Below are 25,217 nucleotides of genomic sequence, written 5' to 3' on the forward strand. Positions count from 1 at the left end.
CACCTTAGATACCTCATCACCTTAGATACCTTACCTTATACAGTACCTAACTGTTCAGAGATCAGCCGCAGGGGACACTGAAGGAACTCTACAAGGCCTCAGGTAACAGATTAATTGTAGCTTAGACACCACCTCTTCACTTACCTTCGCCCCCTTCTTCACCTGCCTACGCCCACCTCTTCACCTACCTACGCCCACCTCTTCATGTACCTACGCCCACCCCTTCACCTGTCTATGTCCCCTTCTTCACCTGCCTACGCCCACCTCTTCACCTACCTACGCCCACTGCTTCACCTACCTACGCCAATCTCTTCACCTACCTACGCCCACCTCTTCACCTACCTACGCCCACCTCTTCACCTACCTACGCCCACCTCTTCACCTACCTACGCCCACCTCTTCACCTACCTACGCCCACCTCTTCACCTATCTACACCCACCTCTTCACCTACCTACGCCAACATGGCAATGGTCAGTGGTGAAAACTCAGGGTTGAACAGTTCAGTGTTGAGTACTCGGGTGTATAGTCAGGGGTGTATAGTCAGGGGTGTATACTCAGGGGTGAATACTTAGGGGTGTATAGTCAGGGGTGTATAGTCAGGGGTGAATAGTCAGGGGTGAATAGTCAGGGGTGAATAGTCAGGGGTGAATAGTCAGGGGTGAATAGTCAGGGGTGTATACTCAGGGGTGAATACTCAGGGTGTATAGTCAGGGGTGAATACTCAGGGTGTATAGTCAGGGGTGAATACTCAGGGTGTATAGTCAGGGGTGAATACTCAGGGTGTATAGTCAGGGGTGAATAGTCAGGGGTGTATAGTCAGGGGTGTATAGTCAGGGTGAATAGTCAGGGGTGTATAGTCAGGGGTGAATAGTCAGGGGTGAATAGTCAGGGGTGTATAGTCAGGGGTGTATACTCAGGGGTGAATAGTCAGGGGTGTATAGTCAGGGGTGAATAGTCAGGGGTGAATAGTCAGGGTGAATAGTCAGGGGTGAATAGTCAGGGGTGTATAGTCAGGGGTGTATACTCAGGGGTGAATACTCAGGGGTGAATAGTCAGGGGTGGATACTCAGGGTGTATAGTCAAGGGTGAATAGTCAGGGGTGAATAGTCAGGGGTGAATAGTCAGGGGTGAATAGTCAGGGGTGTATAGTCAGGGGTGAATACTTTTTTTACGAGACTCATACAATGTTTTCATTAATTTGCCTATTTTAGGAGGTCCATACGGGGCGGTCGGCGTCGACCTAGCCTTTGAAGCCATGCTTTGTAAGATCTTCGGGGAGGACTTTATCGAGAGCTTCAAGGTAATTTTCTAGAGCATAGAGCATGACGCTTGCATCGCCAGGGTCGTGGGTTTGATTCCGGCTGGATAATAGCGTCTGATAAATATCTGTTTTTTAGGCGAAGCGTCCCGCTGCATGGGTGGATCTGACCATCGCGTTCGAGGCTCGTAAACGCACGGCCACGCCGGGGCGATCCAGCGCACTGAATATCTCTCTGCCCTTCTCCTTTATCGACTTCTACAAAAGATACAGAGGACAGAGTGTGGAGACTGCCCTGCGCAAGAGCAAGTATGTAGTGGGGAGCGAAAGGTTGTGTGTGTGTGTGTGTGTGTGTGTGTGTGTGTGTGTGTGTGTGTGTGTGTGTGTGTGTGTGTGTGTGTGTGTGTTTCACCTCTCTCCCTGTGTGAGGATGAACAAAATAACATAAAAATAGTGTGACCCCTCTCTCTACATTAGTAAGAACATAGAAAAGTGGTCGTCTCACCCCCTGCATGTCTCTTTTACGCTCTCTCTCTCTCTTTATTTTTCCGGGCGAACAAACTCTTATTTACAATGTCTCTCTCTCTGTAGCATGAACATAGTGAAGTGGTCGTCTCAGGGAATGCTACGTCTCACTCCTGAAGCCATGAACGAACTGTTCCAACCCACCATTAACAATATCATCAAACACATTGGTGAGACACACACACACACACACACACACACACACACACACACACAGACACAGACACAGACACAGTCACACACACACACATAGACACACACACACACACACACTCACTAACATTATTTGGTCTGACAATGTAGCATAAAGGGACACATTTTATATAAACCTCAACATTGACATGCTGGTCTCACCTCCCCTCTCATTCCTCTCTCCCTCCAGAGGAGTTGATGCAGAGACAGGAAGTGCAGGGTATTCGCTTCCTGTTCCTGGTTGGGGGTTTCGCTGAGTCGCCCATGCTGCAGCGGGCGGCCCAGAATGCTTTGGGGCAAACGTGTCGCATCATCATCCCTCAGGATGTGGGTCTGACCATACTGAAGGGGGCTGTGTTGTTCGGACTGGACCCCACTGTGGTGAGAGTATATACACACAGACAAACACCGTGGTACGCACAGTCACACTGTGGTACACACACACCGTGGTACACGCACACCATGGTACGCACAGTCACACCGTGGTACGCACAGTCACACTGTGGTACACATACACCGTGGTACACGCACACCATGGTACGCACAGTCACACCGTGGTACGCACAGTCACACTGTGGTACACACACACCGTGGTACACGCACACCATGGTACGCACAGTCACACCGTGGTACGCACACACACAGTTTTGTAGAACTGACCTTGTGGGGGGACACAATTTAGTCCCATTCAAAATCCTATATTCCCTAACCCCTAACCTTAACCCAAAAACCTAACTCTAAAACTAAACCTAGCTCCTAACCCTAACCCTAAACCTAGCTCCTAACCCTAATCCTAGTTCCTAACCCTAAAATGTATTCTAACACTAAATTCTAACCTTAACCCTTAACCCCTTAGTTGGTCAAATTTTTGGGGACTTCTGGTTAAACACGTCCGCTCTCAACCCCACTGTGGTACGTATACACACTACTACCATGGGTGCATCTCAATTGTATTTCCTTATTGCCTTGATTCCTCTCTCCTCGTATCCTTCTCAAAAGGTTCCTCCCCTCTGAACTTCTCCAATGGGTTGAGAAGTAGGTGAGGACAGAGGATGTGAGGAATCAAGGAAATACGATTGAGATTCACCTCCTGTTCTAAACATTTCCCCTGTTCCTCCCTCCAGGTGCTATGACGTCACCAACTATTCGAACCAATCACTGCTCTCTCTCCTCTCCCCAGGTGCACACACACACTGTGGAACCCTGTTATAAACATTTTCCATCTGCCTTTACTCTCCTTCAGGTGCGTGTGCGTCGTTGCCCTCTGACCTACGGCGTTGGGGTTCTAAACCGTTTCGTGGAGGGTCGACACCCCCGGGACAAACTACTGGTCAAGGAGGGCCGTGATTGGTGCACCGACATCCTCGATAGATTCGTCTCCGTTGACCAATCGGTGGCTTTAGGCGAGGTCGTCAGGCGGAGCTACACGCCGGCTAGGTCGGGACACACACACACACAGAGCAAAGTCGGGTTACACAAACACAGCGAGGTCGGGTCAGACACACAGTATGTACACACATAAACATGCACACACACAGACACACACAGCATGGCTGGGAAGGGCTTAGGGACCCGAGACTCTCTGCACCTCCACACACAGACACACACACAAACACACACACACACACACACACACACACACACACACACACACAGACACACACACTTAGAGAGACTCACCAAACCTTCTCCTCCCTCTTTCTCTAGATCCGGTCAGAGGAAGATCATCATCAATATCTACTGCAGCGTCAGCGACGACGTTGTTTACATCAGCGACCCTGGAGTGAGGAAGTGCGGCGCGATCACTCTGGATCTACCGGAGGCGTTGCCGGGGACGGTTGACGGGGCGGAAAGGAGAGAGATCCGAGCCACAATGCAGTTCGGAGACACAGAGATCAAAGTGATGGCGGTAGACATGGCGACCAATCAGACGGTCCGAGCCGCCATCGACTTCCTTTCAAATTGAGGAGACTGAGTACAATGTCAAAGAGTAAAGAAGGAGAAAGTAGGAAATGGACCCACGAGGAATAGGTCCGAAGTGAAAGATCCAGGATCAATTAAATGTTTTAATATTGAGTTATGGCATGATGTGACATTTTAAGTGACTACAAGACCTTCGAACTGCTCAACATCACAATCCCTTTTGTCACATCGAAACAAAACATCTCAATCTGATCTAGGATCAGATCCCTCTGGGAGCTGCCTGAATATATTGGGCTTGTTGGAGACCACTGCCGAATCCTGACCAATCACCTTGAATCATAAATAACCACTCATGATTACTTGTAGATAAGTCAGTCAGCATTTACCCACAATGCATCACGGATCAAATCCTTGCTCTCGAACATGGCTATAGACTCTTGCCTGTATCTAGTTCCAGTGCCTCCGTCTTCAAGTTAACTGATAATATAATAATAATAATAATACTAATGTTGTAGTGCCACCTTGTGGCCACTGGATTGAATGACCAGCTGAACAAGTGTTTTACTTTCTCTGTATGGAGAAATGAACTGAACTATGGACTGGTTGTGACGAGGACTGACAGAAATATGCTATGAATATATCCGAACCATTGATTGTATACGCTAGTAATTTAGACCTTTTATATACAGTTGCTTGAAAGAAATGTAGGCTTCTTGGAAAAAACACCAAATAAGGTATGATCACAACAGTATTTAAGTTGTGTACACAGTACATGCAGATGTCCTGATGGATCCTGTATTTTATACCCTTCTCATATGAAATATTATCAATTTATGTATAAAGAACTATCTTAAGAAATAACCTGTCTATAGCTTGTTCATCGAAGATAAACATATTAATTGTCAGTTGAAGTTAGAATCCTTATTTTGCGCATTTTTTTTGTCAAAAGCTAAGGGATGGGCTTGGGAAAATGTAAGGACTCAAAACCATAGACAGAGCTATGTATATAAGGATGGACCATCCATGATTTCAAATGTAATAGTTTTAACCATGTTGAGGCAATACACTGCATTTACATTGTTAACAAACATTGAGTAAAAGAAGCTCATATTTAGTTTTCTGATGAAGTAAGATAGGTGAACTGAAGCCCATCAGGCTAGTGCATTCAGCAAGTATTCACACCCATTGACTCCACATTTTGTTGTGTTACAAAGTTCAATTAAAATTGATTTGGAACTTTTTTTGTCTGTCAATGATCCACACAAAATACTCTATAATGTCAAAGTGGGAAGAAAAATGATAATATTTGTATGTTTTTTTTTATTTAAATAAAACAAATCTTGATTTGTTAAGTATTCAACCCCCTGAGTCAATACGTCAGAATCACCACAGTTAAAATAAAATCACATGTTATTGGTCACACACACATGGTTAGCAGATGTTAATGCAAGTGTAGCGAAAATGCTTGTGCTTCTAGTTCCGACCATGCAGTAATATTTAACAAGTAATCTAACAATTTAACAACTACCTTATACACACAACTGTAAAGGAATGAATAAGAATATGTACATATAAATATATGGATAAGTGATGGCCGAACGGCATAGGCAAGATGCAGTAGATGGTATAGAGTACAGTATATACATATGATATGAGTAATGTAGGGTATGTAAACATTATATAAAGTGGCATTGTTTGAAGTGACTAGTGATACATTTATTACATCCAATTTTTTATTATTAAAGTGGCTAGAGATTTGAGTCAGTATGTTGGCAGCAGCCACTCAATGTTAGTGGTGGCTGTTTAACAGTCTGATGGCCTTGAGATAGAAGCTGTTTTTCAGTCTCTCGGTCCCAGCTTTGATGCACCTGTACTGACCTCGCCTTCTGGATGATAGCGGGGTGAACAGGCAGTGGCTCGGGTGGTTGATGTCCTTGATGATCTTTATGGCCTTCCTGTGACATCGGGTGGTGTAGGTGTCCTGGAGGGCAGGTAGTTTGGCCCCGGTGATGCGTTGTGCAGACCTCACTACCCTCTGGAGAGCCTTAAGGCTGTGGGCGGACCAGTTGCCGTACCAGGCAGTGATACAGCCCGACAGGATGCTCTCGATTGTGCATCTGTAAAGGTTTGTGAGTGTTTTTGGTGACAAGCCAAATTTCTTCAGCCTCCTGAGGTTGAAGAGGCGCTGTTGCGCCTTCTTCACCACGCTGTCTGTGTGGGTGGACCATTTCAGTTTGTCTGTAATGTGTACGCCAAGGAACTTAAAACTTTCCACCTTCTCCACTACTGTCCCATCGATGTGGATAGGGGGGTGCTCCATCTGCTGTTTCCTGAAGTCCACGATCATCTCCTTTGTTTTGTGGACCTTGAGTGAGAGGTTGTTTTCCTGACACCACACTCCGAGGGCCCTCACCTCCTCCCTGTAGGCTGTCTCGTTGTTGTTGGTAATCAAGCCTACCACTGTAGTGTTGTCTGTAAACTTGATGATTGAGTTGGAGGCGTGCATGGCCACGCAGTCGTGGGTGAACAAGGAGTACAGGAGAGGGCTGAGAACGCACCCTTGTGGGGCCCCAGTGTTGAGGATCAGTAGGGTGGAGATGTTGTTTCCTACCCTCACCACCTGGGGGCAGCCCGTCAGAAAGTCCAGGACCCAGTTGCACAGGGCGGGGTCGAGACCAGCTTAATGATGAGTTTGGAGGGTACTATGGTGTTAAATGCTGAGCTGTAGTCGATGAACAGAATTCTTACATAGGTATTCCTCTTGTCCAGATGGGTTAGGGCAGTGTGCAGTGTGATTGCATCGTCTGTGGACCTATTGGGGCAGTAAGCAAATTGGAGTGGGTCTAGGGTGTCAGGTAGGGTGGAGGTGATATGATCCTTGACTAGTATCTCAGTTACCTTAGCTTTCTTGGGAACAGGAACAATGGTGGCCATCTTGAAGCATGTGGGAACAGCAGACTGGGATAGGGATTGATTGAATATGTCCGTAAACACAACAGCCAGCTGGTCTGCGCATGCTCTGAGGACGCGCCTAGGGATGCCGTCTGTGCCGGCAGCCTCGCGAGGGTTAACACGGTTAAATGTTTTACTCACGTTGGCTGCGGTGAAGGAGAGCTCGCAGGTTTTGGTAACGGGCCGTGTCGGTGGCACTGTTCTGTCCTCAAAGCGAGCAAAGAAGCTGTTTAGTTTGTCTGGGAGCAAGACATCGGGGTCCGCGACGGGTCTTTCTGCATAAGTCTCTAAGAGATTTGCACACCTGGATTTTACAATATTTGCACATTCTGGAAACCGCTGTCATACTCGTTGATCCAGAGCATGCCACACATGCTCGATGGGGGACATGTCTGGTGAGTATGCAGGCCATGGAAGAACTGGGACATTCTCAGCTTCCAGGAATTGTGTACAGATCCTTGAGACACGAGGCCGTGTATTATCATGCTGAAACGGGAGTTGATTGCAGCGGAGGAATGGCACAATGAGCTTCAGGATCTCGTCATGGTATCTCTCTGCATTCAAATTGCCATCGATAAAGTGCAATTGTGTTTGTTGTCCGTAGCTTATGCCTGCCCATACCATAACCCCACCATGGGGCACTGATCACATCAGCAAATCTGCTCGCCCACACGATGCCATACACATCTGCCCGGTAGTTGAAACCGGCATTCATCCGTGAAGAGCACACTTCTCCAGCGTGCCAGCGAAGGTGAGCCTTTAACCACTGAAGTCGGTTACGACCCTGGTGAGGACGACGAGCAGACGTTTTAGTTTACGAAAACACCTTCAGTTGTGCAAACACAGTTTCATCAGCTGTCCGGGTGGCTGGTCTCTGACGATCCTGCAGGTGAAGAAGCCGGATGTGGGAGGTCCAAGGGCTGGTCATGAGGCCAGTTGGACATACTGCCAAATTCTCAAAAACTACATTGAGGTGGCTTATGGTAGAGAAATGAACATTCAAATCTCTGGCAAAAGCACAAGTGGACAATCCTGCAGCCAGCATGCCAGTTGCACGCCGCCTCAAAACGTGATACATCTGTGGCATTGTGTTGTGTGACAAACCTACACATTTTAGAGTGGCATTTTATTGTCCCCAGCACAAGGTGCACCTGTGTAATGATAATGCGGTTGAAATCAGTTTCTTGATATGCCACACCTGTCAGGTGGATTATCATCTTGGCAAAGGAGAAATGTTCACTAACAGGGTTGTAAACACATGGAGAAATAAGCTTTTTGTGCGTATGGAACATTTCTGGGATTTATTTCATTTCACGAAACCAACACTTTACATGCGTTTATATTTGAGGCTTGCCATAACGAAAAGGGTTGAATACATATTGGTATGGCAACCCCCAAACGTCATTGAAGGGTAGGTAAACGCTATGCATCAGGATTAGACTAGTGAAGCTTTCCAGATCATCAAATCCAAGGTATTTTCAGCTAATATTCAAACACACACACACCTCTTCCTGCAACACACAGGAGACGGTAGTTGAGCTGTAGAATTATTGATTTTAATGGTCCAATAATAAATAGCAACAAAGCAACAAAAAACATTGTCAACAACATGACTAACTCAGTGCGTGTGACAGTTAGAAGCATTACAAAAGACGGCACCCTTGACTCTGTCCTAGACAATGGCTGGGGGGGGGGTCTAAACACAGGCAAAAAGACGAAAAGAAAATGGTATTGGGGCGATGCGGCTCAAGTCTCCAGCCATCTCAATGTGAAGAAATGTGAGACAAAGGGAATAAGAGTTGTAGTTAGTAAGACAGACTGATGTTAGTCATATAACAGGTGAACTGGTTTTGCCAACTAATGCATTAAGATGACTGGACAACATAGATGCCATCAGTTACAAGGAGAGAAAAGGGAAATTGGACCAAATTCTACCATCATCCTAGCCAGAGCCCAGAGTACCACTACTACCGTTGCTGTTGCACCCCTCCCATAAGAAGTATTGGAGGGGACTGAAGTGAGGCTTGACCAGAGCCATAGACATACACGGCTCAGTAAACTCCATTAGAATTTAGAGGCTCTCTAATAGAACCGCCATGTTGGTTCCAAACATTCCAAAGACTATCACATTCTAATTAAAATGAACAGAATCTCATCTTGACTGCTGTTGTCATGGGAACATTTAGTAACAAAGTGACTGATTCTTTCTTATTTCACCAGAATGTCTGTCTATGGCTCTGGAGGTTAGAGGTCAGGGTCCCCTTTAGTGAGCATGGGGTCTGCCACGTCCCCGGCCTCTCCCGCCCCCTGGTGGCCCTTCTACGCTACTGCGCGGGTTCTTGATGGTCTCGTCCACTGAGAGGATGAGGCAGGCGGCCTCGCTGGCGGCAGTCAGGGCGTTGATACGCACGATGGAGGGTTCCCACACACACGCCAAGTAGTTATCAGCTATATCCTCATTGTTCACGTCTACACCGTACCACATACCACCCTAATAGGAGAGGGGGAGAGAGAGAGAGACAGAGGAAGTTAGTGTGTGGACCTCTCATAGGGGTTTAAGCAGTAAGCCTAATGAAGCAGACTATAGAAGAAAGTCAGCGAGAAGTGGGTGTAGGTGCATCTGCGACAGCAGAAAGTCAGATACAAGTGGTTTTTCAACAGCAAGGCTCAGATCAACATGGCAGCGTCAACATAGCTGCTATTGTTTATAAAAAAGTTGGTATAAATGTTAAAATAAACTTTTCTATATCCATCTATGACACTCAAACTGGAAACATAATGTGGGTACAATTCATTGGTTACTGACAGGTGCCAAATAGCACTTTTGAACACAAGATTTTTGTAAAGTTCATGCAGTCAAGTCACAAGTCAGACAGTTTTTATCCCCATAAGAGTTAAACGAAGATTTCAATTTCGGCTCAGTACGTGGACCTCCTGTGTCTACACACACACAAAAAAAAAAATCGTAAAGATTTGCCATTTAACTTTTAAAATGTCTTAGTCTATCTATCTAATGTGGCATAAGCAGTCATGTTGTCAAACAACTACTTCAAAAGTCTTATGTAGGATCCCTACGCACGTACGCAGGGATGACGAAACGACAAGAGGCGCCGTTCATTCTAAAGCCTCATTTTAGATATTTTTTCTGCTTATAATTAGCAACATTTGGTAGACTATGTTAGTCAAATTGTCTACAATAGCTTCTCTTCTGTCATTACTTGACGCTTAAAGCCTTGCTCACCAGAATACGGTCATATCGATAGAATGTTTATGATGCACTGAGCATTCTATCTACCGTAATTGCTGGACTATTAAGCGCACCTGAATATAAGCCGCACCCACTGAATTTAAAAAAATAAATATGTATTTTGTACATAAATAAGCCGCACGCGTCTATAAGCCGCAGGTGCCTACCGGTACATTGAAACAAATGAACTTTACACAGCCTTTAAACGAAACACGGCTTGTAACAAAAATAAATAGGCTTTAACGAAACAGGCTTGTAACATTTTTTTATTTTTTATTTTTTTTAAATAGCAGTAAACAGTAGCCTACCAAGAAAGTTCTTGGTCACTATCTTCCTCCTGTGCACTGAAACCACTGAAGTCATCTCCTTTGGTGTCGGAGTTGAATATCCTCAGAATTGCTTCATCCGATGTTGGATCGTTTTCATTGTGCTCTCCTCACTTTCATCCGGAGGCAAATTCCCCGCTGAGCTTATGCTGCCCTCTTCAATACGCAGCAGCTCCACGCTGTCAGGACCCACTGGCAGACTTGACCATAAGTCGCTCTTCGCATGCGGCCCGTTTTAGTGAAGGATTTCTCCCCACTTGTCATCCAAGCCTCATTTTCTAGTTCGGGACATCTGCTTTTCTTTCCTCTGAAAGCTTTTGTTGTCTTTTTGCACTAAGTCAGTTTCTCACGCTGCTGTTTCCAACGTCTTTTAATCGACTCATTAAGGCCAAGCTCCCGTGCAGCAGCTCTATTTACTTTTCAAACAGCCAGATCGATCGCCTTCAAATTGAAAGCTGCATCATATGCATTTCTCCGTGTCTTTGCCATGATGAGGGTGACAAAATAACTACCGTAATCAGAATGATGGAAAGTTTGAGCGCGCTCGATTTACTTCACATTATGTGACGGTGCTCAGTTTTTTGGCGGCATGAATTTGTGAAAGTGGGAAAAATCCATAAATTAGCCGCGTCATTGTATAAAGCGCAAGGTTCATAGCGTGGGAAAAAAGTAGCGGCTTATAGTCCAGCAATTACGGTAGTTGACGTCGGTCAAGTTCTTTCATTTCTGTTTAGGGACCAGGGAGACATCCAAATGATAAGTTTGAACATTTTTAAAGAAATGGAAAGCTGTGAAAACGATCCAACATGTTTTCGGATAGTATTTCAGTTGGTCTTGGGTGCATATTGTGTGTGTTTGAAAATGAAACTGTCACCTTTTATAAAATTGCATGTTTAGGCTACATAGCAAGACCCTAAACGATCAAGCACATTCTGTTAAGATGTTGAAAGAAATATTGTTTCATTTTTCTCCACTCCTGTTCCCAAAACAGAATTAACATTTGGTCTAGAATTTTACTGAGATGAAAACGTAAATTCCGCAGGAGTTACTAAAATAGGCTACATGAGGCCTACAGTCAGTGTCCAGACGGCAAGATTATATTCCAACTACTAGACTGCTACACTAAAAAGACAAGTCTGGCATCCATACAGCGCTATTTGATGCAAAGAGAGAAAGTGTTGTGAAAAGACAGCCAGGGATTGTCATTCGTTAGGCCTGCACAAGTCTGTCACTCATCTCTGCCAAGATGTCGTTCAACCACACCTCATTTGAGCGTATTCAACAAGTTGAAGTCTATTGGTTCGTTCTTCATGCGGTAATGATCAAGTAATAGGTTCCAAGAAAACTTGAGGATTTTTCTAATTATTGTGACAGGCGCATGTTAACGGTACGGTGTACCCCCAATGGTTTTTTTTTTCTTCTTTCACCTCTACCCATAATGCAACACAATGAAAGGTGACCAACAACACTCAACATCTTGACAAAAGTGACCGGCTGGAACGTGCCCATTGTCTACCCACCTGTGTAGGCATGGTGTGTGTGTGTGTGTGTCTACCTGTGCGTGCTTGGCCCGCAGCTTGTTGAGTATGTTGGTGGCATCGAAGCCTGCGTTGTCACACAGCTGTCTGGGGATAATCTCTAGAGCCTTAGCGTATGCTCCAATCAGCAGCTGCTGCTTGCCAGGAATGGTTCTGGAATAATCACGCAGATACTTTGAGAGTTCCATCTCGATCGCACCTCCGCCAGCCACGATGGAGTCATTCTGGAGAGGATGGAGGGAGAGGTTAATGAATGGTTCTGGAATAATCACATAGATACTTTGAGAGTTCCATCTCTACTGCACCAGCTAGGATGGAAGAGAGGAGACGATTTAAACTGTCGTTCTTATTTACAATGACGGCCTACCGGGGAACAGTGGGTTAACTGCCTTGTTCAGGGACAGAATGACAGATTTTTACCTTGTCAGCTCGGGGATTCGTTACTGGCCCAACGCTCTTAACCACTAGGTTACCGACTTTAATGACTGTTAGGGAACAGTGAAATGTGCTGGATAGGAGGACGCATTTAACTACACAGATACCTTGGGTTAGTTACCCAGCCCAAGCGCTGATTAAATATCAGCTCACTGTAGAAGGATGGCATTGGTTTAAGTCAGAGTTGAGTAGAGGGAGCACTTGTCACAAAGACCATTTAAGCTTCAGGATGTGCCCTCAATCCAACATTATGGTTTAGGTCCAGTGGCCTGCGGGTCAACCTACCTTGATGGCTCTGCGTACGATCATGATGGCGTCGTGTAGAGAGCGTTCCGTCTCCTCCATGAACTGCTCGGCTCCGCCCCTCAGGATGATGGTACACGTATGGGAGCGAGGACAACCCTTGAAGAAGTTATACCTGGAGGAAGTGGGCACACATTTAAAACACAGACTAGAAAAATAACAAATTTAAAACTAGGCTTGGTGAGATTCTCCCAATCTTTGCAATACAATATTTTAAAAAGACACTGCCAGGCCAGGGAAATGTTCCACTTTTGCAGGGCTCTGGCAGTGCACCTCCTTGCACAAAGGCGGAGGTAGCGGTCCTGCTGCTGGGTTGTTGCCCTCCTTCACGTCTCCTGATGTACTGGCCTGTCTCCTGGTAGCACCTCCATGCTCTGGACACTACGCTGACAGACACAGCAAACCTTCTTGCCACAGCTCGCATTGATGTGCCATCCTGGATGAACTGCACTACCTGAGCCACTTGTGTGGGTTGTAGACTCCGTCTCATGCTACCACTAGAGTGAAAGCACCGCCAACATTCAAAAGTGACCAAAACATCAGCCAGGAATCATAGGAACTGAGAAGTGGTCTGTGGTCACCACCTGCAGAACCCTTCCTTTTTTGGGGGTGTCTTACTAATTGCCTAAAAATTTCCACCTTTTGTCTATACCATTTGCACAACAGCATGTGAAATTTTTTGTCAATCAGTGTTGCTTCCTAAGTGGACAGTTTGATTTCACAGAAGTGTGATTGACTTGGAGTTACATTATGTTGTTTAAGTGTTCCCTTTATTTTTTTGAGCAGTGTATATTGAGTCAAATTACAGACAGCCTACAACTGGCAAAATATTAATTGAATTAACGTGAAATTGATTTCAATAGGTCTATGTAGTCCACTGTAGGTCTCTTAATAAGACAGTCCTCTTGGTTGTCATTTGAAGCACCATTTTATACTCTTCGCTTGTTTGCCAACTTTGTATTTGTAGGCAACTTTGTACTGGGCGGTCACAGAGACAAACATTTTTATTCTGTGTTTAGCGGAGATCTTCCGTTACAAAATGCGCAAGGACAATTATTATAATTTTTTTAATCCAACAGCGCACTTAGCTGTTCTACAAGTGTCCCGAAGCAGTCGGCAAATAAACACACTGAGGAGTGTTCCTCCTAGGAGCCCTCACCTCTCTCCTCCAACCTGCACCTCTTCAAAGACTTCACAGCGCCCCAGGACATCGTCTGTCATGGAGCCAACACTGGTCTGGATGGAGCCCCCGCAGGCCTGGAGGACACATTACACAGAAACGCACACCACATTAGGAACAATACAGTTTGAAAATGTACAAACCAATAGAAGATACTATTGATAAGAATTACACTCTTGACAGTTGCTCTAAATTCAGACAAATGCTTGTGAACTTCTCGAATGAAAACAGACATTTTCCATGGCTTGGAAGACTCTACAAATGAACACAGCCCAGTTTTAAAATCCAATTATCTGACTGCGGTCCCATACCATCATTGTCCTCTTGAGGTCCTCCTCCTGAACACGTCCGGCACAAAACAGATCCCGGTCAGCAAAGTACTGTGTGGCCACATCTCCAATGGGCAGCTTAGACAGGACCACCTTAAAAAGGAGCAACATGTCACATTTCAGACACAACTTTTGATTTCTTCATGCTTTTAAAACAAAGATAAATTGTGAGTCTAGATTTACTATCGCTGATGCGTTTTTTGGGGGGATAAGTTGAATTAATTTCCTTTAAAAAAAAAGTCTGCTAGCATGAAAGTCAACATTGTCTAACCTTAGTCTCCGCTGCCAGCAAGCTAGCATGCCGTAGTCACGGCAACCCGTTCAACCAACTGCCAGAGGACATGTAAACCAGGGAAAACGTTGTCTAGCTACGTACCTTGGCTCCTGACTTGTAGATCTTCTCCAGCTTGTCATACAGGATGTTCCACTCTGCATCTACGATGGCCTGGTAGTCCTGGAGAGGAGACCCAAGGGGAAAAGGTGCATAGACTTCACTCTCCCTTATTCATTTAAAAAGCATTGGTGTAGGGTACTGTAATGCCTATGGCTTAGTCAATAATACTCTTTATATTTCAGATGATTACAGGGACAGGGTGATTGAATGGAACGCCATCTTTAGAGTCTGGCGGTAGTGCTTAACCCAAGACTCCAGATCACATATAATCACTGGAGACGTGGGTACGAATCACGTCTCTCTCATATATATTTTTTTTAAGCAGGTCGAAACATCTGGCAATTGTCTTAGTCTAAATATGAAGAATATGAGACTGAGTGACAACAGCAGAGCCAAAAACGCTCCTTTATTGATTGTTAAATTGATTGATCGATTACTAACCTCAACAGATTTGACGCGGACCTCTGCATTGTCCTTCTCGGCCTTCAGCTCCAGCTCTACATTGAGCAGAGCGATCTTGGGCTGGTCGTAACGTTTAGGCTGCATCTCAAACCCGGCGTAGGAGAACGTCTTCTTGAAGGCCACGCCAGCTACCAGGTGAGACTCCTGTAGAGGGAGGAGGGGTGGGAGAGAAGAGGGGAGAAGAGACAAGGGGGGGTAAAATGAGTCTCTTGTAGAGGGAGACAGACAAGACTGCAATAGGTGGTGGAATAAATGAAACCTTTTGAAAGGATCCAGGCCACATGGTAGTGCACTAGAATCAATAATTTCCCTGTTAACACCAGACAGGACGCTGGGTTGTACCGTGCTTACACTGGGACAGGAGTAGACCATTTTTAAAAACCTGGAAGACCAGGCGTTTTGAATTTAGGCAATCACTGAACTAATCAATTAGCTCAGTTGGTCAGGTGTGTTGTCTAGTTGGAACAAAGTAGTTTACCCTGCTTTAGGTCCTATAATGAGATGGACCCTAGGTCCCAGCCCGACACCCCAAGATGGAGAGCCGCGTTAGTATATCGAGATTCAGCACTGTAGTCTCATCTCAATAAAACGACACGCTCCATCTTCCCTCTCTCACACCCAGCCCCTAAGGTGCCAGTCTTTTACCTCCAGAGCTCCTCCCTGCACCTTCTTGATCCCGATCATCTTGAGAGGCAGCAGCTCATCGAGCATCATGACAGCCTCCACCACCATCTCACTGAAGAACTCCTTCTGACCTGGTGTTGAATTACAACATTAATACAAGCTGTATACTACAACCTTAACACCCCATGAATACCCGTACTCTGAAAAACTACCAGTCGTTAGGGTTGCATTATTTTGGCAACAAAAATTCCCAGAATCAGGAATAAGCAGGAAGCAGGGGGGGGGGGGGGGTTGCCACCCTACCAATAGTAACAAATGCTGTAGATGAACGAATTGTAAGACATTTGTAAAGCTAATTCCATCACCTTATGATTCTGTTGGTCAATCAAATCAAATAAAAACTGACCTGCGATCAGCTTGGAGTTCATGGCTGTGGCAGCACACTTCACTAAGAGTTCCCTCTGTTCTCTAGAGGGGGATAGAAGAGAGGGTGTAGACAGTGATCAGCTTGGAGTTCGTGGCTGTGGCGTCACCAAGAGCTCCCTCTGTTCTCTAGAGGAAGACCACGGTTCAATCTGATGTCCAACGGAAACTTCTTCCCGCTTTATTCCATCCCCTTTGAAAGATCACACGCACACTCCCAACTCACTTCTTGTCGTCCTTCTTGACGGTGACAGAGATCTCTCGGATCTTCTTGACGGCCAGGTGCGTAGCGCTGCGGAAGGCTCTGATGATGGTCTGGGGGTGGAGACCCTCCTCCACGTACGGCTTCAACTGCTTCAGGAACTCTGCTGCCAACAGGGTTACAGACGTGGTACCGTCACCCACCTGGACAGAGAATAGAAAACAATGAATACAAATGGAGAGGGAACAGACTAACACTAGAACGAGAGGAGTCAGATGGGGGGCTAGAGGTGCCAGATGGGGGGGGCTAGAGGAGCCATCACTAACACTTTCACAGAGACAGATGTACACAAACAAGACACACACAGACCTCGGCATCCTGGGAGCGTGCGATGTCCACCAGGGTCTTGGCAGCAGGGTGAACCACATCCAGCAGCTTCAGGATGGTCGCCCCGTCATTGGAGATGGTGGCTTTACCTGAGGGAGACATCCCACACACATAGCTTCAGTATCATTGCAAAAACAAGTGTCCAACTACTGCAGGCCATGCTCCCGTCCCCCCAAAATGACAGACCATTTTTCCCCCTTCTCCGACATCTCCTCCATCCCTCTCACCTCTGCCATCCACCATGAGTTTGTCCATGCCGCGAGGCCCAAGTGTGGTGCGGACGGCCTCAGCGATGACCTGGCAGGCATTGATGTTGCTGATCAGCTGAGGGACGCCCTGAGACGTATCTGTCCCCTCCTTAAGCAGGATAACCGGTGTGGGCTACAGGGAGAGGAGGAAAGGAAAGAATTGAGAGATGATAACCGGTGTGGGCTACAGGGAGAGGAGGGAAGGAAAGAATTGAGAAATGATAACCGGTGTGGGCTACAGGGAGAGGGAACGAACGAATTGAGAGATGAGCAAGACATCCTTCAGCAAGATGTTGGCTGGAGACAGACATCGATATTACAGTCACTATGCAGACAAGTTGGGCCCTGGTTAAGAGTGGGAAGGATGGAGAGGTAGGGTACTATGATTTCCGTGGACGGAATCGCGGAATTTGGTAATAAAAATGGAATCAACTGTAAAACGTGGAATATTGCATGATTTTCCATATTTTGACCGAAATTGATTTATTAAAAAAAATGTAGTGTAGAAAGTCGGGACTCTTACGTCACCTCACAACTTGACTGTCACTTTGAGAAACATGTCGAAAACGCCGTCAGAGGGCCAAGTCGTCAAAAACTAAAACATTCGACCCTAACCCCTAAATTCAGAGCAATACCCAAAGAACTACGATACCCAAAGAACTACAATACCCAAAGAACTACAATACCCAAAGAACTACAATACCCAAAGAACTACAATACCCAAAGAACTACAATACCCAAAGAACTACAATACCCAAAGAACTACAATACCCAAAGAACTACAATACCCAAAGAACTACAATACCCAAAGAACTACAATACCCAAAGAACTACGAGGTGTTTTGGAAATTCTGTCAACATACTATTGAGTGGAGCTGTAAAAACACAATGGGATGACCACTTAATGTCTAAAGCCAATGTGAAGAACAAAGAAAAGCACTGTTAGCCAGAGCATGCCTCTTCAAACGACCATTACTAGTGTAAGGGTATTAGCAGGTTCAAGACGAGAATTTATTCAGGACTTTGTGGCTGTGTGCGCCGAGTCTGACATCCCCGTAGAAAAGCTAAGAAAGCTACGGCCATTTCTAGTGAAGCATTGTAACTCCTACTCGCACGCAGCTAGGCTCACTTTGATCTCAAGAGCATCTCTCGACTGCATGATTGAAAGACTGCTCGTGCCCATCAATGCAGGCCTACAATAATACTCCAACGAGCTCTGCAGAGATCGAGAGGCTAGTGCGTAACACATTGCATCCAGACACTGATACAATTCTGCTCGGCGTGGCTTTAAAATAGTTTGATAGTGATTTTACTTGCCCCGGAAAAGCGGTCCCGTGTAGCTCAGTTGGTAAAGCATGGCGCTTGCAACGCCAGGGATGTGGGTTTGATTCCCACGGGGGGCCAGTACAAAAAAGTATGAATGTATGTACTTGTAAGTCGCTCTGGATAAGAGCGTCTGCTAAATGACCTAAATGTAAATGTAAAAAAGCGTTAACGTCGAGCCCTGTAACACACCCAAACTAGGCCCATCTGAAATATGATCAATGAAATCACCAAGTAGCCTATTGTGGCAAAGATACGTCCGTAGCAGATTGTTAAACAGAACTTTATATGGATAATGTAGGTAGGCTAACCTTTTTTTCCCCCCTGTCAAAAATTAAACGAGCTCTTTCTGGTCACTAATCTGGATTTTGCGCACCAATGCTAATGACAGGTCATTGGTCAATAACACACGCAACTTCCTGTTCTGAAGCACAGATCGGATTTTTAAAAACCAAAATCTGGGTCAATTGGTGCAGGCTTTTGTTAGTGACCAGATAAAAATTATTTAAAAAAGGTATAAATATAAAATATGTATAAAAATATATTTCCCCCAGTTTCACACTAGCAAAGCCTCCAAACCTTCTCAATGAGCTAGCTCACCTGACCTGTGTTGATTGACATATTGCTGGTCCAATCACAGGGCCAAGTGTGCATTTCACCAGCCAATCTAGCAAAGTTTTTTTTGAACATGCAAATACTGTCTCAGGTGGCTGGAGGGTAATCCACGCAGACTGTGCACAAAATAATTTACTAATTTCAAGACATCAGATAATTTCAAGACATCAGTCTCAAGTCCAGAGTCTCCATGTCATTTTTATTTTCTATCAAGTAGAGTCTCAAGTCATAAAAATTCGTGACTCGAACCCAAGGCATGACTCCACACATTCGGCTTTAAACGCAGTGTTTGATGAAATAATTCAGACAAATGCTGGCCATCACAGATGCTCCTGAAGTTGCCGATAATAAGAGACAACAGCAGTCTGCAACCATTTTGACGTGGAGTGACAGTTTACAGTGACCTGCGTGCTAGTTATGATTTTCCAAATGCACATTTGTGAAACACAAAAACATTATTTAAATTAAACTATCTCAGAATAGTAGTAATGAGTAGGATTGTATTCTCACGTGCAAACTTGTTTTTAATAACGCTTTAGCCATCTGCCTCCCCAATTAACTAGTTATAAATTCTAACATTATGTAAAAGATCCGTTTCTGGACGATGAAGCATGCTGCTTGTCAAAATGACCGAGGGACGCAGATTGTTTCATTTGATTAAGGCCAAGCAAGGGCGCTCCCCTCTCCCCACTTTTGCTCGATAAAGTGACGGGCCTTACACCAGTTCAACGTAAAATAACGTATTCAGTGTCTAAGGGGCTAGCCTTCCAATATTTGTCATTAACAGACAATCAAAACATGCTTAGATGGGCCCATATGGGAGATATGACCCGCTAACTAGCCTAGCTGGAAGGTTCTCGACTGTTCTAACAATCTGATGCGCCACAGCGCTGTCAAGACCGACAACCACTCCTTGGTTGCTACTACTTTAGTTAGCACATGGCTAGAAGGGATCCACCTTTTCAAGTTATTTTTTGCATTGCAACTAACCCGTTTATCCTAACCTGCTGCGTCAACTCTACCCCATTACGAGAATTCAAATCTGGCGTTAAATTTGACAAAAACTGAATCCTTCCAACCGTGACAGACAAACACACCTTGCTAGCTAGTAACGTTAGCACAAGTTGACAAAGCCAATACGTAGCTATTTTACTTAACCAGACGCGATGACTACTACGAAACAATATACATGGGTTTACACTTAACTATAAACCCCATGTCAGCATATTACTAATGTACATAGCTAACCCCCCCCAAATTTTTTTTTTTTACTAACGGTACAGGACCGTCGCTAACTAGTAACAATACCGGTATGTCCATATGATGCGAAGTGATGCTACTTGTTAGCATCGTGATAACGGTGGACTTTATAACGTATTTTATTAGAAAAATAATGAGTCAATCTGGATAGAAAGAGCATACATTTTACAATACATGCAAATTGGGAAACATATACACGGATAATTTGACGGATGCGGGTGGATTTTGTCTGAATGAGCGAAGCATGAACGGCTACTCACCATCATCTTTACAGTTCTTTTGAGAGAAACGGCACCGGTGTTCTATCCCACAATGCAGTTCGGCTATGAGCTTCTCTTCCTGTTTAATATAGCGTTTTAGATGTATCTATTTTTTATCAGGGGTAACTTTGTACTTGTCATTGGGACAAGCTTTAGAATTAGAACACGATTAAATTGAACTATGTTGACGTAGCCGAATTGTATATTTCCAGTCCCAATTCAATAACATTCTTTGTAATTTCTCTTGATATCGGCATTATCTTGTTGAGTGCACTCTGTCACATCAGCCCCAAGCCGTTGCAGTTATTTCATGAGTCGACTGTTAAAAATGTAATGTCTTTCAATTCAGTTCATACAAGAAATTATCATCCTAGAACATAATATACAAAATAATGATACTTTTCCCCTTTCATCTGTGCTATTACTAATTGTAGCTGTTTCCTCACATGCAGTTTCTGCACATCTATTTCCATTATCATTACTCTGTACCTAATAGAACTTGGGGCCGCAGTGGAGAGGTTCCTCGAGTTGCTAGATGTCCACATCGAAGTTCCTCGATGTCCACATTACTGAGGACTTAACGTGGACCTCTCACACCAGCACAGTCGTGAAGAAGGCACGGCATTGCCTCTTCTCCCTCAGAAGGCTGAAACGATTTGGGATGGCCACTCAGATCCTTAGGAACTTCTACAGCTGCACCATCGAGAGCATCCTGACTGGTTGTATCACCATATGGTAAGGCAACTGCACCGCCCTCGACCGGAAGACCCTACAGCGGGTGGTGTGGACGGCCCAGTGCATCACTGGGGATGAGCTCCCAGCCATCCAGGACGTACATGCCAGGTGGTGTCTGAGAAAAGCCTGAACAATTGCCAAAAACTCCAGCCACCTGAGACATGGACTGTTCTCCATGCTACCGTACCGGCGCATCAACGCTCAGACCAACAGACTCCTAAGCAGCTTCTATCCCCTGGCCATAATACGGTTAAATGGCAGACGACTACTGCTTCACCTCACACCTACACTGCTGCTAAAATTAGTATTGATTTAGTATTGACTACGCTGTCGTTCATTGATTATTGCCTTTACCATTAGTATCTATTTATCCTGTTACTATTCACTGTTAGTCCTGTTTACATGTACATCTATCTATAGTGCCTTCAGAATGTCTTTACATCCCTTTACTTTTTCCACATTTTGTTGTTTTACAGCCTGAGTTTTAACCGTATTAAAATTCAGACCTACACACATTAACCCATAATGTCAAAGTGGAACTAGGTTTGTCGAAATGTTCAACTCCTTTGTTATGGCAAGCCTAAATAAGTTCAGGAGTAAACATTTGCTTAACACGTGTCACTGCAACTGGATCCTGGACTTCCTGACGTGCCGCCCCCAGGTGGCGAGGATAAGGCCACAACCCATCCACCACGCTGACCCTCAAAATGGGGGCCCCTCAGGGGTGCGTGCTTAGTCCCCTCCTGTGCTCCCTGTTGACCCAAGACTGCGTGGTCATGCACGACTCCAACGCCATCAATAAGTTTGCTGACAACACGACGGTGGTAGGCCTGATCACCAACGACGATGAGACAGCCTACAGGGAGGACGTCAGTGACGACGTCAGTGACCTGGCAGTGTGGTGCCAGGACAATAACCTCCCCCTCAACGTCACCAAGTTAAAAGAGCTGATCGTGGACTACAGGAAATGAAGGGCATGCCCCCATCCACCTTGACGGGGCTGTAGTGAAGCGGGTCGAGAGCTTCAAGTTCAGCTGCACCATTGAGAGCATCTTGACTGGCTGAATCACCGCTTGGTATGGCAACTGCTTGGCATCCGACCGCAAGGCGCTACAGAGGGTAATGCGTACGGCCCAGTACATCACTGGGGCTGAGCTCCCTGGCATCCAGGACCTCTATACCAGGCGGTGTTAGAGAAAGGCCCTAAAAATTGTCTAAGACTCCAGCCACCCAAGTCATAGACTGTTCTCTCTGCTACCACACGGCAGGTGGTACCGATACACCAAGTCTGGAACCAACAGGACCCTGAACAGCTTCTACCTCCAAGCCGTAAGACTGCTAAATAGTCTTATGGCTTGGGGGTACCCAGACTATCTGCATTCAGAAGAAATTAATATACACAATATATAAAAAACCAGCTCCTCCCTTGTCAGAGATTGACTATTTGTTGCTTTCCCACCATCTAAGATTCCCTAAAAACACGCCACTAAAAGTAATGTTAACTGACTGATATTATCTCATAGGACAAAACGTATAAGATATCCTGAGCATGTGTTGACTTCAGACCTTATTTTCAGCGTTTATCCCAAAAACCTATTCTTTCCCCATTCATTTTTCAAACAGGGATGGCTGAACGAACCAGAGGTAACTAATTTCCTGGTTTTAGGACTACAAGCTCTCGAGCTCTATTGAGCTCTATTGCGTTCCCACCAGAGTATGTGGGAGGAGTTGAGCTCCGCTAAAAACCGATTCATGCTCACAGGGGGAAAAAACTGCAGCTCCAAATTCGCTCCATTCATTAAAATCACAATTTAACCAACACCCATATATTTTTTTGTGACTACCTGGACCTACCAATTGGTTTTAAAGTATTGAAACCAAACCATCTGGATTTTTATGAAAAGTATTTGAATAAATATGAAAAGGTGAATATAAGAAGTGAACATAATTTCAAATAGGCTATATGTCGAATTAAACAGCATATAAACACTCTAAATAAGTCAGGAGCCAGACAGGAAGCGTAAAAGGAACAAAAATGAATTATTTAGGGTATATTATTTATATTATTTCAAGGATATAGCCTACAAAGAAATACACCGTGAAGCGAGTGCGACACAACAGTATTTAAACAACATTTTGTTGTATTAAATCATTATAGTCTACAAATTGCACATATAGGCTGTGACTTGCTTAGAATTAAAAAACAATTAAACGAAAAATGCCTAATGTACTTTTTCCCTGACACCCACACGTACTAATTACATTTCGAATGCTTAGCAGGACAATTGTCCAATTCACACACTTATCAAGAGAACATCCCTGGTCATCCCTACTTCCTCTGATCTAGTGGACTCACTAAACAGAGACCATCCCTGGTCATCCCTACTTCCCCTGATCTAGTGGACTCACTAAACAGAGACCATCCCTGGTCATCCCTACTTCCTCTGATCTGGTGGATTCACTAAACACACATGCTTCCTTTGTAAATTATGTCAGCCTAACCTCACGTTCAATTCGTGCATATATGTACATCATATATAACAACAGATTTCGTGCGTATTTTTTACACCCTAATTCATGAGATAATGCTTGGAGTCTTCACAGATCGTGTGACATAAAACGCTACCTTTATTTCTTTACATTAAATTACATTTATTACAGTGTTATGTGTCCTTATTAAGAATGTAAGAATTTAATTACAACATTGAAGTTAAACACTGTACAAACTATGGATATTGGAGTTCTCGGGAAATGCCCCGTACGTGTTACTATGCCTACGTGTTTCACCGTGAAAACAGTTGTCATGGGCACACAAATCCAAAGTAATGGAGGCCTGTGCCATTGCAAAATCGAATGCTTCTCACCGAACGTTAAAACCTCTTACAATGAAAATAGGCAATTTATAAGCCTACTGTCATTAGAGTATAGTCTACTTGTTGGATGAATTGGATGCGCACTGGTGTCTAGCTGTAGGCTAGTTGTCTAGTGATATTGTCCACCATCATCAGCCGATCCAAGAAATAAAACTAATATTGACAGAAAATAATAAAGCTAAACTAACGGTCTACTACTTCTGGCTACGGATGGCACGGAGAACACCAGTTCTCGCGTGCACCTGGAAAAAAACAACGCAATGAGCGCTCTTAAACAGCTGACTGACAAATGCAAATGATGATAAATCAACTGATAAATCTAATGCGTTGGCTATCAAGGACAAGGACGCATGGCAAACGAATGGCAAAAATTAATAAATACAAAGGAAAATCTATGCTTAAACATATTTACCACTATTTTAAACTTGAAACATATAGAATGCTTAAATTAGAGCTTATGAACCAGTTGCTATTAAATTTAAGTTTTTGTACAGAAAACCTGTGGCTAGGGTAGGATTCTAGGCTAACCTGGTCTAGCTCCTCTGTTCCAAGATCATCAGGAACAGTCGGAGGTGGAGGCGGCTATGGAGCCATTATCCTGGCGGCGCTTTTGGAAGGGTGGGTCGACTCTGCACACCGAGCTAGCTGGAGCTCGGCAGTGTCATCGCTGTTGGGCCTGGTGGTGGTCTGTGGTTTGATGCTGCTGCTCATCGCTCTCCTAATCGTTTTGGTGAAGCCCATTTCTGATATCCACCGTGGTAGATTAACTGGTTTGAGCTAGCTAAATAGGCTAAGGCTAATAACACCAGCACCTTTTACAACTAGCTAGCTAAGAGTGAAGCAGCTTCAACGGTATACTTGACCCCGCTCTAATAAATCGAAATAAAATATTACAGGCGTATGAGTATCATGTTATTCACTTAGCCTACCACAGAGATGAGAAGTGTTTTTCCCCCAAAGGAAAATACCCAACCACCTAGTGGCTTTCCATAGCCCCCCTACACACACCGCAGCGCGCCCTGTCACGTTGAAACAGTGCATTTTCTGTGCCAACCTGTCACTCAATCATTAAAACTTTGTTGCTATTTTTATATAGGGACATAAAACTACAACTGAGGGAGCTATAGTTTGATCTGAGGCGGCTAAGCCCCCTCATCCAGCCAGGCTCGCCCCAGGACCCTTGTCCGCAGTGTGAGGCCTGA

The 25,217-nt window shown here is 44.8% G+C and overlaps 2 protein-coding genes across 3 annotated transcripts in view; one reads left to right on the top strand and one right to left on the bottom strand.

The window, feature by feature from the left end:
• hspa12b (heat shock protein 12B) overlaps nt 1-5,135 on the top strand; it is a 27,915-nt gene extending 22,780 nt beyond the window's left edge. For both annotated transcript variants that reach the window (XM_055901281.1, XM_055901282.1), the window contains 6 exons: nt 1,213-1,301; nt 1,399-1,568; nt 1,851-1,954; nt 2,167-2,357; nt 3,220-3,413; nt 3,684-5,135. In XM_055901281.1, the coding sequence (XP_055757256.1) occupies nt 1,213-1,301; nt 1,399-1,568; nt 1,851-1,954; nt 2,167-2,357; nt 3,220-3,413; nt 3,684-3,942 (1,007 nt within the window). In that variant the 3' untranslated portion in view covers nt 3,943-5,135. The remainder of the gene's footprint in view (nt 1-1,212; nt 1,302-1,398; nt 1,569-1,850; nt 1,955-2,166; nt 2,358-3,219; nt 3,414-3,683) is intronic.
• Nucleotides 5,136-8,385: 3,250 nt separating this feature from the next.
• cct7 (chaperonin containing TCP1, subunit 7 (eta)) lies at nt 8,386-20,506 on the bottom strand. Its single transcript, XM_055901283.1, has 13 exons — nt 20,408-20,506; nt 16,929-17,082; nt 16,684-16,790; nt 16,339-16,517; nt 16,096-16,157; nt 15,711-15,820; nt 15,045-15,209; nt 14,586-14,663; nt 14,192-14,302; nt 13,860-13,957; nt 12,683-12,815; nt 11,980-12,186; nt 8,386-9,342 (listed from the first exon to the last, which is right to left on the bottom strand). Exons 1-13 carry the CDS (start codon nt 20,411-20,413, stop codon nt 9,115-9,117), a joined length of 1,638 nt encoding a protein of 545 aa, XP_055757258.1. The 5' UTR covers nt 20,414-20,506; the 3' UTR covers nt 8,386-9,114.
• Nucleotides 20,507-25,217: the final 4,711 nt, after the last annotated feature.

The sequence above is a fragment of the Salvelinus fontinalis genome, chromosome 36 (genome assembly GCF_029448725.1).
Source record: "Salvelinus fontinalis isolate EN_2023a chromosome 36, ASM2944872v1, whole genome shotgun sequence".
Taxonomy (NCBI): Eukaryota; Metazoa; Chordata; class Actinopteri; order Salmoniformes; family Salmonidae; genus Salvelinus; species Salvelinus fontinalis.

Excerpts from the sequence above, each read along its gene's own strand:
- cct7 (XM_055901283.1), bottom strand. Across the intron at positions 16,158-16,338 it reads GTCAAGAAGGACGACAAGAA|AGAACAGAGGGAACTCTTAG; the intron begins GTGAGTTGGGAG and ends ATCCCCCTCTAG. Across the intron at positions 12,816-13,859 it reads GTGCAGGTTGGAGGAGAGAG|GTATAACTTCTTCAAGGGTT; the intron begins GTGAGGGCTCCT and ends CACTTCCTCCAG.